The sequence below is a fragment of the Cavia porcellus genome, unplaced genomic scaffold (genome assembly GCF_034190915.1).
Source record: "Cavia porcellus strain 051 isolate PalLab524CR breed Dunkin Hartley unplaced genomic scaffold, mCavPor4.1 scaffold_24, whole genome shotgun sequence".
In the NCBI taxonomy this organism is placed as follows: domain Eukaryota; kingdom Metazoa; phylum Chordata; class Mammalia; order Rodentia; family Caviidae; genus Cavia; species Cavia porcellus.
Genome location: NW_026947507.1, coordinates 2,844,783 through 2,864,029, shown reverse-complemented (window position 1 = coordinate 2,864,029; position 19,247 = coordinate 2,844,783). Strand labels below are relative to the sequence as shown.

At 41.9% G+C, this 19,247-nt stretch overlaps 1 protein-coding gene across 1 annotated transcript in view; it reads left to right on the top strand.

The window, feature by feature from the left end:
- Nucleotides 1–10,687: 10,687 nt before the first annotated feature.
- The window catches only part of Lonrf1 (LON peptidase N-terminal domain and ring finger 1), a 30,995-nt gene continuing 22,435 nt past the window's right edge, over nucleotides 10,688–19,247 (top strand). Inside the window, exon 1 of the mRNA XM_063234572.1 lies at nucleotides 10,688–11,623. Coding sequence (XP_063090642.1) covers nucleotides 10,795–11,623 — 829 coding nt within the window. The 5' untranslated portion in view covers nucleotides 10,688–10,794. The remainder of the gene's footprint in view (nucleotides 11,624–19,247) is intronic.

The window sequence follows — 19,247 nt, the reverse complement described above, 5'->3', positions numbered from 1 at the left end:
GGGCAGTGGGGAGGGGATAGGGGTGCTACTTACCCATCACTCATCCCTCGATGCCAGCTGGAGTGATCAGGGCTCAGAGATGAGGGGCTTGGCAGAAATCCTGAGATCCCATCTGCTTTTCCATTCTCAATCTTATCTGAAATATCAAACTACTCCTCTTTGGAGCCACCACCCACACCACCTCTCCGATGCCCATTGTGATCTATTGTCAACACACTGCTTTTTGTTTGTATCACCCAGTAACTGGCCCTCAGGCAGGGACAACACAGCAACCCTTCAAAGGAGGCTGACCACCCAATAGAGGGCTGGGTAGGAAGAGCACGTGTGCATATACACCCGCTCCACAAGGAATTAATCACCCCTTTGGGAAAACTACCAAAAGGCAGGGAAGTGTTTGTTCAGATTATAATTTCTCTAAAATGAAAAAGGCCTTAAAAATAATCTATACAAGTCCTCATCATACATGGTCTTGGCAAAATTCTCCCATGGAGTACAGAATCAGGGTGTCCTATCAAGCAGGTAATCTGATTTGTGATATTACTGCATAAACAGTGTTCAACTCGAAATCTTGACAGTTGCTAATTTTTCTGTGCCTTTAAAGGACTGTTTTTTTCATATAAACACCAAACAAGTTTGACTAATAATATAAAGATTCCCAAATGATCTTTTAAGCAAGTTGTTATGTAAATATACCAAGAGGAAAACTTCCTAACTCAGCTATTGCTGGCTGTATTTGAGCTATCAAGTTATATTTGGAGTCGGATGGCTGGCCTACATCAAATTTAGGAGGAGCAAAATTACAGATCTTTAGTTAAAATGCCTGGTGCTGCTCAGAATGGTTCGATGTAAATCTGGAAACCATTTTCCATGGGAGAGGCTTTAGTTGATGTAATAGGGAGCAATGGGAGAGTAACAAACGGATTCATAAATCCTAAGGCCAAAGGACATTTGAAGCAAAATTAGCTTGGGAATAAATGTGTTCATGCCATTCTTTGCCTTCTTTCCCCACTACTGGTTTAGAAGATAAGAATCAGAATCAGAAGTTTTAGGTCCAGAATTTTCACTATGACTAGATTTAGAATCCAATTACAGTAATGCCCAGAATTCTGGGGGTTCCTATGAACTGGTTAGAGAGGAAAAGTCTTTAAAACTTACACATGTACTAGGATACATTCCTTCGTTTCACATTGTGCTTAAACCTCCCTGGTCAAGCTATTTCTGTTGTATGACATTTTATTTACTTTGTGTTTGGTATCTTAAGAGAGTTGATGGGATTAAGCAGAAATATAAGGAAATTTAAAAAATCCTACTGGGTTACTTCAAGTGCAAGTTCAATTGCTGACACACACGCACCCGCCACCCCATCCACAAATTACCATTTTACTGTGTTAATTCTTGGAACCAGTTACCATAGTGTTATCTTATTGACTGAAATGTCAAAGGGTGTATCATGGAAAAGCATCATTGTCTTTCTTGACTAATTTAAACTTCAGCAAACCTTTCTTCTCTTTGCAGTGATTGTATTTTTCATGCTTAAATTTGCCCAAAGTCCCACAATATGTTTTATTAATTTTGTAACAAAAAGTTGTTATGGTCTGAGTATGATTACTCCCCTATTTTTATGTTGAAACCTACATATGTAATAGTATTAAAAAACTGGACCTTTAGGAGGTGATTAAGTCATGGATGGAGCTCTTATAAATGGAATTAGTGCACTTACAAGAGAAGCTTGGAAGAGGCTCTGCTTATCTTCCACCATGTGAGGATAGAACAACAAAGAGCCATATATAAAGAGAGTCCTCTACAGATAACACTTTGAATCGTATTTTTCCACTTCTAGAACAGTGAACAATACATCTCTGCTGTTTATAAATCATGCAGATAGCTAAAGCATTTTTGCTATAACAGTCTGAAAGGTCTGAGATATTAGTGTTCCATTCTAGATGAAAGAGTCCATTTTGTTGCTTACTTGATTTTACCTAAGTTTGAAAGAATATCACTCATCCAGCCACTTCAGAATTGGAAAAGAGATATGTGTGTTTCTCTCTGGTCTAAGGTCCTAAACAAGCCTGGTCTGAAGCATGCACTATATATTGAATGAAAATTATCTGTATTAGTTGACTTGGAGCATTCTGTATGTTGCTTGTGCTCCATTCTCAACTTTCTCAGTCACTAACCTAGTTGCTTATTCTATCATTTTGCCCTTTTCTTGATGCTCTGATCTGGACATTTTCATTTCACTAGGAACTGTTATAATACGGGTCTTGAGCATTCCCCAGAGACTCCGTTAAAGATTTGGCTGCTGGAGTGGTGGAAGCTTTGTGAGGCTGAGCCTGGCAGGAGGCTTTGACTGGACTCCACATGTGCCCTTGAAGAGAACCGTGGGATCCCAGGCCCCTTGTTTTCCTCTTTTGATTTTTTATAGCCCATGAGATGAGTATTTTTGCTTTGTCACATGCTGTAGTCATGAATGACATGCTGCCTGGGCACAGAACTAATACAACACAGCCAACCTATCAGGAACTAGAACCCCCCAAACTGAGCCTAAATACAACTTTTCTCTTTATAAGATGATTATCTTAGGTACCTGTCAATAGTGGCAGAAAGCTAACACATGCACTCTTCTATGATATGGAGCCCCCAGAGCAGTCCACCAGAGCATCTCTACTCCCAAGTCATAGTTGGCTTCCTACTTAATGTGCTTGATCTTCTTCATCAAATCCTCTCCTCACTCAATTAAACAACTCTACTCTTTCAGAGAAAACTGTAGAAATGTTCACCTTACTCCCATGCCATTCATTATTTTATAAATTGCAATCCTGAATTCTTTATGATTTATCTAACAGCTCAGATTCTTAAAAATTATACAGAGGTTGAAAATGTTTCAGGTAAAATTGTACTGTGTGCCCTTATCTTCTAAACTAGGAGACAGATCAAGTTGCATGATCTTGGGATGCACAAATGAGACAAAACCCTGTGTGGCTGGAAGACAGTGGCAGGGTTTTCCTTATGGATCTGAGGAAGCTGAATAGATTCCCATTCCTTGTGACATAGTGACCACAGCCATCATCAGCAGAAGTTGAGTGTATTAATCAGGTATCTAATTGCTGCACACAATACCTGACATTTACAATTTAAAGAAAGAGAGGTTTAATTTGGATCGTATTTTAAGGGGATTCCATCCATGTTCAACTGGTGCCAAGGCAGAAACATCGTGAAGGAACGATGTCATGGAGCAAAGCGGCTTAATATATGGCAGCCAGGAAGCCGAGCAGGGGAATATCACCAAAAAGAAGAGGCCCGGACCACAGAGAGGGCCCAGGGTCACCCCCCAAGACACACCTGGAAGTGGGCTCCACCCTTCTCCTGGAGGGCTCCCAAGTCAATCAGACTGAATCGATCAAGCTTAACTGCCACACTGAGCAGCCAAGCAAACATGTTTCTTCTGGATGTAGCACCATGGTCTCAATCTTTATTCAGTAGCCTTGGTCTTTAGTTCACAATTTTTTAATTGAGAACCTGCAGTGTTCTTGTGGAATGTATATTCTTTGGGAGAGACAAATGAGATAATATAAATAAAAACACAGCATTTCAGTGAGAGGTGCTAAAGATAAAAAGGGGGAGGAGACAAGGAGACCAGGCTGGTCACATGTGCAGGTCACAGAGGAGGAAACGTGTTAAAAAAAAAACCTCAAAAAAAAAAAAAAAATGAGGACGGTAGTCATGAGGCTGTCAATTGGAAAAACATTCAAGAGAAGAAGGATAGAAAGAACAAAAGCTTGAGTGGGCCAGTATCCCTCGAAAGGAGTGAAGAACAGGAATATGAGCTAGAGATGAGGTCAAAGAGGTTGGGGTGGGGAGCCTGCCAAGTTCTGATGGGATTTTCTTCTGAGCGAGTAGGAAGGAAAGGCTGTGTTTAGAGGAGCAGGTGGTTTATGCTCAAAGATGACACTTCTGATTCTGTGCAGAGGACAGAGGAGGGACTGTAAGGACAGACATAGTGGCTGGTGGAGGCTGTTGTAATCCAGGTGAGAGATGCTGGCGGTGAGGTCAGGGTGGTGGCGGGGAAAAGATGATTAGGGATCAGATTCTGATTTTTTTTTTAATGCAGCACCAAAAAGATTTCTTGCAGACCAGATGGGAGGTGAAAGAAAGAGAGGCGTTTGAGGATGACTCCATGATAGTTTAAGCCAACTGGGCTGGGGGAAAGGAAAAAAGAAGGAAGAGAAAAAGAAAAATAAATATGTACTTACATACAAGATAGTTAAGATAAATTATATTACTAATTTCTATTAGTTCATTGAAAAGATTTGTGCCTATATTGGTCAGTTTTTAATTCCTGTATCTTGTAATATGAGCAACTACTTTGAAGATAACAGCATGCAGTATATTAATCATTGTTACTTTCCTACTAACTTGTTTTGAAACTTTGTATCACTATTTATATTGTTTTTCTCTTTACAAAAGATATTTTAACCCAGTCAATGGTCTCAAATCTTAAAGGCTGTTTAAGAAATATTTTACTTGTGGGAAAATGGATGTACCTTTATGCTATGATGTTAAGTAAAATAGATCAGTCACACAAGTTTGAATATCACGTTTCCTCTTATATGAGAAACCCAAATTATAAATAAAGAGCAAAATAAAAGATAGATAATAAGAATTAGGGAGATAGATCTTTCTCAAATGGGAAGGGGATCAAGAGCTGGAGGGAGTAGGGAGAAAAACGAGGGTCAGGGGATGAAGAAAGAATTAAAATGTGTTATGCACATGTACCAACTCCACACAGGGAATATAAACACACATGCACTATGAACACATGCTCTAATAAAAATAAAAATTTAAGAAAGCATGCCAATAATAATCTACGTCTCTTCAAATTGCTAATGCTTTATTTACTTTTCTTAGCTTACATAAACACATATACAGATACTGTTTTCCAAATGTAATTTTTATACTTGTTCCACTTGCAAAGTTACTTCTTTTACCCAAATAATACCAAAGCTGCTTGAATTTTAGGACTGGGATGCTAATGGCTTGGGCCAGGTCGTAGTTGGAGCTGTGGGGTAAAAAGACAGTAAGAAGAGTCCCTTCTTTGTATTCTTAAAAGTAGATCCCAAAGGTTCCCCCGAATTACAGACAGAAAGTACAAAAGGCAAAGCAACTGCCTTTGTCCATTTAGCTGCTACTTCAAAGTATCACAGACCAGGAAGACAACCAATAGAAATTAATTTCTCGTGGTTATGGCTGCCCTCTGAGATCACGGTCAGGCTCTGCTACCAGCTTTCTTCAGGAATGCAGATTGCCATCTTTTTGATTTCTGGAAGACTGAGCTAGCTCCCTCATATAAAAGGACCAATCTGTTATGGATTAAGAACTGGTGGTCAACTTAACGCCAGCTGGATTACAACAGCATGGTGCAGAGCGTAGATGCTCCACATGAGGAAAGTTGCCAGCACAAATAGAGAGGTAGAGAAGGAGAAGGGGGGCGTTAATGTATTATTGCACTGAGGCAGTGTGGGTTCTCCTACAAGCTGCTGGTTGAGCCGTTAGATTCTCCTGGAGAAGCAGTGATTCTCACATCAAGCATTGCTTCCTGGCTCCGGAGGGGAAGACATGTGCTGCTTGGTCTCCAGGATGAACTCATCACGCTGCTTCCTGGCATGTGCTCAAATGTGCTTGTCATTGGAGGAGCTCAGGGCCTCCGTGTCATTAAGGATGGCTGTGGCGCCTTTCAAGACAGTCCTGTTCTTTGATGTGAGTGTGACTTCTCAGCTCCAGCATAGAACCCTCATCCCACTAGCACAGCTCCTTCATCCTCCTGGCATAGACTTTCTGGCTTCCACCGCTGACCCTTGGGTCTTCCCAGCATGGATCTGTAAAGAGACTGGTGTGAGTCCTTCTTGTGGGCTCTGAACCTCCAGTTGACTCACGGGAGGCCTTGTCATGAGTTCTGGGTTTTTATCTGGACTCATGTGGGACATGCTGTGGGATTTAGGCCCTTGACTAAATATTCTATGTCTTTGGTGTTGTGGATAGATTTCCTGCATCTTCTTGTGTTAACTCCAGGTGACTATAATAAAAATATTATAAACTCCTTGTCCTGATTCTAATTGTTCTCTGCACAACCCCTAACTACAACACAGTCCCACTTACGAAGGTTCTACACTTCTGATCCTATTACCTCCCCAAAACTCCACCTCTTCCTAATTCCATCACATGGGAGATTTGATTTCAAAATATGAATTTTGGGAGAATGTAAACATTCGACCCATCACAGAGGAGAAACAGAGAAAATAAACTGTTCTAGTGTGTTAATAGTGAATGGGTTTTTTTGTCACTAACAAGAATAAAAAACATTAAGTGACATCTTTACTTTGTGGGTGGGCTCACGCAGTAATGAGTGCCGAATGCCTTCATTAATGCCTTGGAAAAAGATGCAGTGATACCCCCAGATCTCTCAAAGAGCTCCTGTCCTAGAGGACGGAGACACATTACGGACAACCACACTTACGTATGCATAATATGTAAGACAGTACTGAGTGCTGAAGAAAGAGGGCAAGGGAAGAGGGTGGAGAAGTAGTACGTGGTAGTAGTGTCTGAGTTTATCCTGAGCTGATTTCTTCTAACAGCTTGATGCTGAGAAATGCATTCATTTTATCAAATGGACTACTAATAAAATATCAGTTAGATACTCAGAATTTCTAGACTCTTCAGAATATTAGAAAAGAACTTTTATGACTGGTGCCCTGAGTAAGTCTCTTAACCACTTTGGCATTTTCTTCATAGGGATAATAGAATATTTTAGTGGTGAGTAGCAAACTGTACTTGGCTGGAAAATAGTCATTGCAGGAAACTTGGGTTTTGTTTTTTTAAAGCAAAACAGAAAAAAGGATAGAAGTAATACAGAATTAAAAAAAACAGTAAAAAATCAACATTAGTTAATATATTGCATATTGTTATCTTAGTTGTCCAGCCTACAAGATGTAGGCATAAAAAATGATCAATCAAGCAATGACAAAATAAACTGTTCTTTTTGATGAAGTAACAGAGAATTAGTAGTATAGTTATCTACTCATAAGTGGAATAAATCAGACTCACATTTGTAAATATCATATTGTCTCCCTAGTGTACAAATAAATGATAAAATAAACAGAAAGAGTAATAAGATCCAAAATGTATAATCGATATTGTAATAATGAAGGGGAAAGGACAACCACTGGGGTAGGGGAAAGGAGAAATGGAGAAAGGAAAAGATTATATGTATGTAGGTATACACACACAACTGCTTGTATGTATGTGTAGGCAACTTGGTTTTGATGCTACTTAGATCACCTTTATTTAATTTACACAGGTTGTCCTCATTAGGGCTTTCACTTAGAACTGTATTAGAGCACTCGTGTGCTTTATTTTTAGCATCTTATATAAACTTCCCCACAAATGCCAATGCCCATTATATAACCATCCCCACAAAGGCTTCCCTCCAGCCTCTCAGGAATTTATGGAAAGGGCACAGCAGCGTGCATGGGCTAGGGGGCCCTCTCCAATGACCGCAAAAGTTCACGTCCTGAGGGTCGGTTCCTCTGCCTCTGGACAGGGCTAGGTGCACACCTCCAGAGGGTGCTCCCCAAATCTTCCTCTCCCACTCCCAGACTTCCCCTTTTGCTCCTACATTTTCATCAGGTGTTGCATGGCTGTGACCATGCCTAGGAGACTCTCTGCCTCTTTTTATTGTGTGCAAATCAACTCCTGGGACTTAGTGCCAGAAGCAAAAAACACCTTAGAGTTGGTTCTGGTTTCCCTGTTTTATAGATGGCCAAGGAGGCTCAAAGAAAGCCGGTGACTTCTTCCCAGTCAGGGTCATAAATACACTGAAGACTCCCTTTGCAGAATTGCTTCTATTGAACAAGCAGATCTATTCTGTTTCTCAGAACTATTCTATTAAACACTATAAAGTCAGAAGTATGAGAGGGTGGTCTTCAAAGCCATCCATGTGTCATGTGTAGAAATGCTGTTAGGTATGTGCTTATTACATGAAACTTTATGGCTTACTGTTTCCAATGTAGTGAATAGAATGTTACCAACCTGAAATGAATCAGGAAGTGGACATGATTTTGCTTGGCTATTTATTTACTTGTGAAGGTACTAAATATCGAACCCAGGGCACCAATAAGCACACACTACCACTGAACTACAAACACACAGCCCTGCTTAGTTCTCTAAAGTTTACATGTAATCTCTCCTTTTAAGTAAGAATGCAAAGAAATAGATAGTAAAGTCCCACATCGCCCCCCCCAAGGACGTTCAAATACACATTTTCAGCTGATTTGTGTACAAGAAAAGTGCTGTTCTGTTATTCTTTAAAGGGAGTTTACCTAACTATATCAGGAAAAGTCTTATGGTGGCATCGGGAGGGAGGGATAAGCAGGTGATAAGCGTTTTCCAAATTAGGAAACAGATATGCTTTTCTTTCACTCTCTTACATAACTGGTCTATTTTAGAAGCCAACATTAAAAAAAACTGAAGTGAAATACAAATCTCATGATTTTACTACTTTGCTAGCAAAGAATGACACAAACAAGTAATGCTCAAAGGGGAAAAAAAAGAAGAAGAAAAAGAAGAAGAGAGCTCTTGGAAGCATCACATTCCTCCTGGCACAGAGGCTGTGTGGCAGGATTCCCCCTCTTCATCATAGCCTGCTCTCTGTGAGTCAGAGACCAAAGTCTAAATTTTAGAAAATGAATGAAGACGCTCATTTTTCTCTCCTTTGAATTTAAGAAGCAGTTGCATCCGAGTGCATATCCCTTTTCGGCGGCACAGAATGACTGAAGAGTGTGACCTGTACAGGGTGGTGATTGGTACACCCAGACTTCCTGATTCCGAGGGAAACTGTGCAGCACACAAAGGCCACACTGGCAGCACAGCTCTTACATAAATAAGTTACATAAATGAGAACAAGTTATGTAAATGTATAAACCAGCAAACAGGAATTATAACCATTCACAAATGCCAAGGAAGGTAGGGAAGATTCCTCCTACAGCACCCCCGAGCCCCAGATTATTCTAATTATGCCATTTTAATTTCACATCGGAATCAGCGGAGGCTATTTCTCATAACAGGGAAAGAAAATCCAAAGGACAAATCATCCTTTATACTGTTTTCTGAACCACACATTTTACTGTTAGGGGAAATTCCATAATAAAACCTGATTTAAAGTAATTTGAAAAGAAATACATACATTGTCACTAATTCATTACACTTCCTATATAATTCCGTGCACATTCATTAAATATTTATTGTTGTACATTTTGCAAGCTACTAAGCACACGAATGCATCACGAAAGTTAAAGTGCATATGGGTATTAGTTACCCTGGTTATCATTTTCAAGTCTCAAGTATGTAGGCAGGTTTCTGAGTCATTTTTCATGCAGCTTGAGGAAAAGTAGTAATTTAGGGTTAGGGTTAGATTTGAAGTTGTGCTCATGAATTGATCCCAGGCTCCCCGCTCCCAATGATTAGGAGCTGCTTCTTGGCTAGCATTGCACTTTGCTTTAGATGCACTGTGAATAACAAATCTGTATTTTTTCTGGTTATGAAATTTGCTCATTGCGTAGTAAAAACATAGGTAACAACAGTTTTGAGCCTTGTTCTGCTTAAACAGGAATATTACTCAGTTTTAGACAGAATACGAAGGCTCACATTCCATGTAACCTTTATTTCCTTTATTTTGAAGCTCTCATGTAAAATATTTCAAAGAAATTTGACATTTTATGTAACATCATATGTTGTTTCCGGCATTGTAACCTAATAGTAGAAGGCTAGAGATTTTTAAAACTTTTGCAAAATATCGGCTGTGTGATTTTGGACAAGTAATTTTCCCTTGCTGTTTCCAAACATTTGAAAAAGAACCAAAAGGTTTTTTCAAGTCACTTCCTACATTAACAGTCCACCATCCTATAATCAAATATATAAACACTGTATTTTGAACCTAAAGGCGATGTAACCCATTACGTATAAACCCAGTCATTTTCTTTCTAGTCTGTTGGTAAAACTGCAGACCCTGCTTGGATTGCAGTGACCTGCTAGGACGAAACGTCGACGTCCTAGTTTCCCGCGGGCAGTCTTGCAGGGTGCAGAGCGCCCGAGGACGCTGAGGGCTTCCTTCCCGAGGTGAAGGAGGGAAGAGTCACACACCACACGCTGCACTAACTTGGCCCCAGGAAAAATCTCTAGCTCTCCGGAGGGAATCGCCCTCGGGATGGGCTTTTGAGTCTAAAGTTGACCGACTCCAGAGAGGTGAGTCACGGAGTCTCCACACTGCGCATTCCCGGTCCCTCTGGGCCGCCAGAGCCCACCTGACAACCCGGACGCGTCCCTGCGGAGACGGCGCAGGCCCCGGGCAGGCGGCGGATGCAGCAGGAGGGGCGGACGGCCCGGGCCTCCCTCCGGCAGGGCGGGCAGCGCGGCAGCGCTGGGGCGGGCGTCCGGCCGGCGGGCGGCGTCCCGCGGGGAGGCGCCCGGAGAAAAGGAGTTCCGGGCGCTCTCGGGCTTTGTTCAGCACCAAGCCGAGCCCTCTTTCGTGGGAAGCCAATGGCGTCCCCGCTGGGGGATCATCTGACCTCGCGTCCCTCGCCGGGAGGGGTCGAAGGGGCGGGGCGGGGCTCGGCTTCTCTGGAACTAGACCGCGGGCTGCGTCGGGGAGCCCCGGGCGCTGCGCCAGGCCCCGCCCGCCCGGCAAGCCCCGCCCCCGACAGGCCCCGCCCCCGGGGCTTCCCGGGTGCGCGCCGCCCCGCCATGTCCGCGCGCCACGCCCCCCTGCTCGCGGGCCGCGTGCGGAGCCGCGCGCCCCGGACGCTCCGGGACCGTGGCGGCGGGCGGCGGCGGAGGAGCGGCCCCCCGCGGGCCACGTCTTCCCCGGCCGTGGCGAGGACTCCCCCACTGGGGCGTCGGGCGATGGCCCCGGAGCCGCGGGGCAGGGGCCGCTTCTGGGAAGTGGGCGGCGGCGGCGGAGACCAACTGGAGCGCGCGGCCGCGGAGTCCGAGCGCTGTGAGCGGCTGCTCTGCCGCGGCGAGCTGCGGGCCCTGGGCGGCCACCTGAAGGGCGCGCTGGAGGCGTTGGCGGCGGCGCTGCGCCGCGGGGCCGCGGCCAGGCCCGAGTGCCTCGGCGCGCTGGTGGACTGCTTGGTGTTCAACTACCGGCTCCGCCACGGGCTGGGCTGGAGCGCGGCCCCGGCCGCGGGCGCCGGCGGGCTCCTCAGCTGCCTGGGCTGCCGCGGCTTCCTGAGCGAGCCGGTGACCGTGCCCTGCGGCCACAGCTACTGCCGCCGCTGCCTGCGGAGGGAGCTCCGCGCGCGCTGCCGCCTCTGCCGGGACCGCCTGCCTCCCGCCGCCGCCACCGCCGCGAGAGCCGCCGACGCTGGAGCCGCCGGCCCGCGCCCGCCGCCCCTGGCCACCACCCTGGGCGCCTCGGACTTCAGGACCAGCGTCGTGCTCAACCACCTGGCCGAGAAGTGGTTCCCGGGCCAGCGCGAGCGTGCGCGTGCGGCCGGCCGCCTCGGGGAGCTGCTGCTCCAGGGCCGCTACCGGGAGGCCCTGGCCGCCGCCTGTGAGGCGCTGCGAGCAGGTGACCGCTCGGGGATGCGGCGCGGGCCGGCCCAGCCCCACCCTCGGTCCCCCGACGGCCGGCCCGGGCTTGGGTGGGAGGGGGCGGCGCCCCGGGATGCTTCGGTCACAATGGGGATCGCCCTCGGAGCCGGCGGTGACGCGGCGCGGGGAGGGGCGCGGGGTTCCCTCGGCCGCGGCGGGCGCGCGCGGGGCGCGGGGCGGGTGACCCGGAGCGAGGCGGCCTGGGCGCGGGGTGGATGGGACTGAGAGAGTGTGAGCGGCCACGGGTGTTGCCGCGCATTTCCCAGTAATGGACAGCTCGAGTCCGGCCCAGAGGACAACAGCCCGGGAGGGATCTGGGTCCCCAGCTGAGGCCAGGCGAACAGTTTTTACCTTCCTGTCGCAAAAAGTCACCAGGGCAATTGGAAGCCGCGGGAGGGCAGAATTGCATAAGTGTGGGGGGGGGGGTGGCGTTGTGTAACGAGTGACGTCCGGTGGGCGTGGCGGGAGCTCGGCGCGGGCACCTCGCACTCGGAGGCCCGGCCAGCCCTGAGATCCAGCGTATGTTAGAGCTGCCCGAGTGGTCAGCTCTTGCCAAAAATGCCCGCAGATTTGGTTTCTCGCGAAAGTTTCAGTTTGCGGGTTACAAATCATATTTAAGTATAGACATTTACTTTCAAATGCACCTAGTTTTACAAGATGTAGAGGTAGAGTTTGTGCTGCACTTTTTTCTCTTTTTCTTTCTTTTTTTCCTCCCCTTAACATAAGCTATGGGGGAAAGGTTTTATAGGTCTTCTGTTTGTTTCTTCTCCAAGAAGCAAAGCAGCAACTTTGGCCTCTTGACCCTACGTTTGCACTTTTCTTAAAATGGTTTAAGATGCAAAGGAGAGAAGTCAAATTTAGGTAAACTGAAGCGTTCTTTAAAGCAGTAGTTTTCTACCAAGTTGGGATTTCAGCACTCCTCTCAGGGGACGTTGTGTAAGGCAGTATCTGAAGCAGTTTCTGTCGGTTAAGGGGGTGGCGCTGGTACTGACATCTAGTGGTTTGGCCAGGGGTCCTGTGGAAACATCCCACGAAGCACAAGACAGCTCCAACAGCACGGAGTTACCAGACACAAAAAGTCAGTAGTGTCACTGCTGATAAATCTGTTACGCATATTGGAATAATGTGGTGCTTGTGTATTGTCATTAAATAGTACTTAAGGGAGAAATCCTCTGGAAAATAAGTGGCTATCTAAATACAGTATGCACTGTTATTAGGCAAAACAGTAATTCAAAGTATATTTTGGGTCTTTCACGCTTGAGTGCTTAGTCATGCTAAACTAGTGACAGTACTTTGAGTTAATACCTTTAGAGTTCAAATTCAAACCTGACATATGTTCAGTTTTGTTTCAGTATTTTATGGAGAATAGGCAGCTACAAAATAGAACTATGGACCAAGAACAAAATGAAACTATTTGGTATTCAGAATTCTAGCGCGGATAACTCTTACCAGTCTCAGTCCGTGAAGTCAGAGTGGGGAACTGAACTTGAATGTGGTACCTGGCATGACCTCCACGAAATGAGGAAGCACAAGTCAGAGCATCACTGTCACACAGCTTGGTTTTGTACGAGCCTCTCTGTATGCTCCATTTCTCCTAAATGCTGACCCAGGGCTCGTCCAGCCTTTACACCTCATCCAAGAAATACATCAATTTCTAAGGAAGTTTTTTTGCTCATCAGTAGTGTATAATAAGAATGACACTAATAGCACTGTTAGGTACATTTATAGATGTTCTTATTTGATTTTCCCTTCAATCACCTCATTAGCTTATTTTTTTCATTTGTAGGTCTTTTCAAATAAATCACTAATTCCAATTTTATTTTTATTTTTTATTTTTGGTAGTGATTGAACTTGTGACCTTGTGCTTACCAGGCAGATGCTTGAGCCGCTGAATTAAATCCCCAGCCCAAAATCATTAATTTCATATATGAAAGTGTCTCAGTGGCACTAATGAAGCTGTGTTTTTGTTTTTGTTTTTTAACTTTTTGGATTCCCAATGTATGGTAGAAAAACCTATAGCTAAACAAACTGTAGTGGGTAAAGAAAGACGAGTATATAGCTCAGTGTTAGGAACCTTGCCTGGCAGTCCTCAGAACCACAGACAAATAGAACCATAATTTATGAGCATAAATAGAAATGTTAGGTAATAGGGGCTATTTGTACATTTTCAGGTTTTAACTTTGGTGTTACCAAGGTAGCTACATGGCATTTTAAATATATTTATACAGTTGTACAGTTTTAGTTATAAATACTGTCATTAATATTGAAAAAGATCTTCCTGTAATTTCTTCATATATTTCTTATAATGAAACAAATACTATTAGCTAGAAAAAAGGAAAAAAACCACCTCATTTACAGTTAGCCCACACAAATTGAGACTTATCTCTGTCAGCAGAAAAGGAAAGCTTGAAAACCATTGCCAAAACCAGAAGTTCCCATTGAGATTACATAAGTTTCTGTTGCATTGAAATATATTTAGATAACATTTAATCCATTGATCTCTTGGTATTAACTCTCAGATGTTTCATAACTTTCTTTTTAGTATTCAAAGGTATTATGTAAAAGTCTTTTCTGCATTGAGGCTTTATATGCCAGTCTATTGAAAATGATCCCCATATGGAATGTCCTGTTTTGTTCGAAATGATTTTTTACATGGACTTGCTTCCCTTCTTTGTTCCTGCCTTTGTTCAGCCTTCTTCTCCGAAGAAGACAATTGTATCATTTACAATTTGAATTGATTTTAAAAAATAATAAAAGTTATAATGGAGATGGCGTTTTAAATTTAAACTATTTGGGAAGGCATTGTCTTTCATATTAGTTGTGTAGTCTTTGAAACTTGTTGCCCAGTATTTTGTGTTATCTGTATCAGTTAAGCATTAGAGAGAATCCAGTAAAGTCCTATTGTCCTCTGGGAGGAAATGGAGGCCACTGGACACAGAGATACAGTGATGGCCTGGGACTAAAGCTCTGCATCCTGGAAGCAGACACCCCAGGGAGGAACGGGGTGCAGCCCTCTGTCCACCGTGACTTCAGGCCTGCTGCCTAACCAGGGTCTCAGTCTCTCTCTATAAAGTGAGCGTAGGCTCTGTTTTTTGGTCGTTGTGAGATCTGAATGAGTCAAAACATGGAAAGTACTTCAGAAAAATACCTTGGTGAATTTCTGTAACATATTAAAATATTTTTACAGTATTAAGGTTGTGTTATGGCTAGAAGATGACTTAGCTGAATCTAAACCTTGTTTTTGATTCTTAATCTTTTTTCTTTGCCTTACTACTACCAGAATAAAGGTTAAATTCTCATTCAAGTTTATACATGTTAATTAGCAGTTAAGGTTTTAGGGTATATCAATGACATAAATGCTGCAAAACTGTAATTAGAAAAAGATTGGTCAAATCATAGGTAAATATTAAATTCATTTAAAGAAAATATGAAGTTTATAATGTCTTCAGCAGCCCAGCAGGTTAAAATGAAGATATTTGAATTTAAAGAATCACTGATTTATGTCCCTTACTATGCAAGGGATTTGAAACATTGACTGTTATAATGGTGCTTTATAGCTCATAAAATATTTTCACTTCCATTATTGTAATTCACCTTATAGAATATCATGGGAGATAAAAGACAAATATTAATATCCATAACTCAGTAAAAGCCCCAAGAATTTCAGGTGGCTTTTATTAAGGCAATTAAGTGACCAAGTTAAAACTAAAAGCAGCGATTGTTTCTGACTGTGAAGTGGATTTAAAAAATTACCATATAAACCCCTAAGTATTATTATTCATTAACAAGTATTTACTGAGTACCTACTTTGTGCCAGGCATTGTTTCAGGTTCTAGAAATATAGAAGCGAGCAAAAATGAAATCCCTGCTCCTACACAATTTATATTTTTTCTTTTGTAATTGCAGCAAATTGGTATCTATTGCAAAACAAAAAGAAATACAAAAAAACAAAAGCAAAAAAAAAAAAAAGGAAAGAAAGTCAACCAGGGTTTGTTGCTTAAATGACTTCTAGTTAAACAAGCTTACATGCAGTGTATCTCTGATTTGTTTCTTTAATTCATAAAGTACTTTAAGAGTCTTTATAATGCCTCAGAGTTACTAAAAAGATCTGTTATGATGGCATATTATTACTGATGTGGAAGATTTAAAAATGTTATAAATAACCATGACATACCCTATTTTAAGTTAATTTTCATTTTACTTGTTTTTATTCATCAAATAATATCAAATATCCCAAAACGTAGTTATCTTATATTTCTGTTTATAAATTAACTTTTGTTCAGCATTGTTTTTGTGAGAGGGTTGAAAATACTCAAAATTAGGTAAATTTGTATAGTATTCTAAATGCATTTTTCAAAATTGGAATTGTGTATTATTACAGAAGACAGTTGACTTCAGAGAACTTTAAAATACAAGGCAGTCACTTGTGTGTACCCCTCTGCCTGCACCTAATGTCAGTCTTTGGTTTTCTTTCCTTGGGCCCTACTACACTGCTGATCCCTAAAGGTGTTTGCTATCTAATGTTTATGAGGTAAAGCACCAAAATAGAATGTATTCTTAGATGTCTTGTTTCAAGAGCTAGGCTAATTTTTAAATCACTGTGTTCTGTAATATTTTTAATGTTATCAACTATTATTATTGATAACAGTTGTGTAGCAGGTAGTGTGTTACATATTTGTATGGATTATTTTATTCATTCCTTACAACAGTCTTAAGATGTGTTTTATAGGGGAGGAGACTAAGATTCAAAGCATTAAATAAATTTCCCAAGGGGGATTGGAATTCAGATTTTTTTAATTCAGTGTCTATGATCTTAATCATTATGTCAAACTCTTATTCTTGAATATTATTAATCATTTATAACATCAGCATCTCTCATATTGCCTATGATAACAAATTGCTACCATACTGCACCTAATAAAGTAACTGAAGAAAAAATTTGACATTTTGGTTGACCATTGAAAATTTGGATAGCTTCATATAATAAGGTACTCAAAAGAATAAAAGTATATGAATGGGGCATTTTGTGCAGTATTATCCAGATACCTAAAAACAGTGTAATGCATCATTTAATAATAGAAATGCATTCTGAGAAATGTGTGAATCATTTTCTTAACATTTTGTATACTTAGCATACAAATCAACGTGATGCACGATAGCCCTTTGCATACCTCATCTATGTTATATTTTCTGGGCCCACCATCATAAATTTGTTCTCTTGCTGACAGAAATGGTATTATGTATTGTGCAACTGTATATGGTTTTAAAGATCAAACTTGCTGAAGAAATACATGCTAAAATAATGCTATTTTCGTTGTATTTTTCTAGTAAACAAATGAACAAAAAATACAGCTAGCTGGAATATCAAATGAAGTTCTTAGAACAGAAGTGTATTGAAAATTTTGTTGTACTTTTTCTATTAGCAAAACATTGGAGGTAACTTACATGCACATTAGGGAATTTTTAAGTGGATTGTGTGTGTATATATATATATATATATATACACTAGAATATTCTGTAGCAATTAAAATCGTGTGAACTAGTGACATATTAGATGGTATAATAAAAATACACACCACAGATGTAATTTACACACATACATGAATGCACAAAGTACAAGCTATATGCTATTAAATGAATTTTGCTATTAAATGAATTTAAATGATCAAACCTGCATGGAGTCATTTGTAGCAAGTATCATGCAGCCCCCCCAAAAAATGAAATTCATCAACTTGTCAGTGTAAAGAATCCCTTTATCTTTTAACCCTATAAGGAAAGTAACTTTGAAACAGCCAAACTTTTTGTCCCATTTTCTGAATTCTTTAGCTCTTTTGTGTATTCAACCATCAGACTATTTTGTAGAATTATTTGTTGCCCAATTTTAGATTTGCAGATAAAACCCAGTTATATATTTAAACTGATAACTTTATCTCTTGATAATATCAGGGCTAGTTATTTCTTTGTGATTGGAAAAGGATATTTTTAATTATGTCTTATGATTTTCAATTTTATGAGTAGACATTCTGGAACTTTGCAATCTGGGGAAAATCAATTTCTTGAATGCACACTAAAGAACAGCTTTACACCTATTGAGTGGTGCAAAACTAGGGAGCTGTGATAGGGAACCATGACTGGAAACTCACTTCGGGGCCCCAAAAGCCCTGGGTAGCTGCAGGCTAGTTTCTTGAGATAAGCTGAGTTTTGTTTGCTTAATGACTTACAATTACAAATACTCTCTTAACAAGTGAAAAAGGGAACTTTGAGACCTGAGGTGCTTAAAGAAGTTAGATTTCAGTATATTCAGGAAATTTGAACTGGGATTTGATACAGTGACAGGAAGGGTGGAAACTCAAAAACAGATTTTAGAATCGTACTATAAAATGCTATGCATACATGCAATGGAGGAACATAATAATAGCAGACAAATAGTGCTTTTGGTGTTCCAAACCCTATTCTAAGTACATTGCTCATAGGAACTTACTGTTAGGAATAACCTTGCCTTGAGAGGTAGATGCTGCTGTTAAAAGGTAGTGTAGATGAAACAGCCAGAGCTCTGAAGTTGGAATCTTAAAGCCCTCATTTATCAGCTCACCCTCAGCAAGCTATTTGAGCTCTCAGTGCTCAGTTTCCTTATCCACAAAAATGTAAACAAAGCTAGATCCACATAGGATTGTTTTGAAGAGTATAAATCATTTAGAAAAGAACCTGGCAAGTGGTGTTTCTTAAAAAGTAAAACTCAAAAAACCCTTTGACTTTATAACTGAGGAAAGAGCCAGATGACTTGTGATGTCCCCCGCACACAATTTGTGAGCACACCTCGCGCTGAAGGTAGGCACCCTGACATTCAGTCTCCCACTCTTGATCTGTGGAAGCCAATGAAAGCATTTTAGGAGGCAACTAAATCCTGTTGGATAGAAAAGGCCTCCAAAAAGTTATCCAAAGAAGGGAGCACTGAGTAGCGGATAATGATAAGGGGCTCTGTGAGCAAGGTAAGGAGGCATACTGCAGTTAGCTCAAGCCAGCCAACTTTGTTTTTTCCACTTCTTTAACAAACCGGAAATGTGCATTGTGTCAGGTCCTTGGCGCCATAGCTGGGCACCAGAGGTACCTGTCGTAGTGCACTACACCGATCCTCCCTGCTGACCTAGTCAGTGAAGGGCATTGTGCACCCCACAGCCCTCAAGGTCAGGTGGAGGCAGGGGGCAAGTATTGTTGACTAAAACTTAATGACACAGCCGGGGCTGACTGCTCTTGTAGAGGAAGTTGAGGGGTCTCACCTTTCTTAAAAGTTTCTGTGGGTGGCAGGTACCCTGTGTGCTTAGATTATTTAAAGGGCTTCAATTAATACATTGTGCTCCTTTTCAGAATTAAAGGTTTGAAGTAAATGAGGTTGGCCTGATCGCTTACACACTATTTATCTGATAGAGTCATGCAGGATAATTATTCCATTCTCGTTTGAATCTTTCAGTAAAAGCATTACCTATAAGGAGTTGAACGAGTGTTTTAAAATCTGCGTTTCTTTTCATCTCATTGTAGGGTATGCATCTCTTCTGACCCCAATAAATGACTTTTAAGGACATGCTTTAAAATATGTCAGTAGC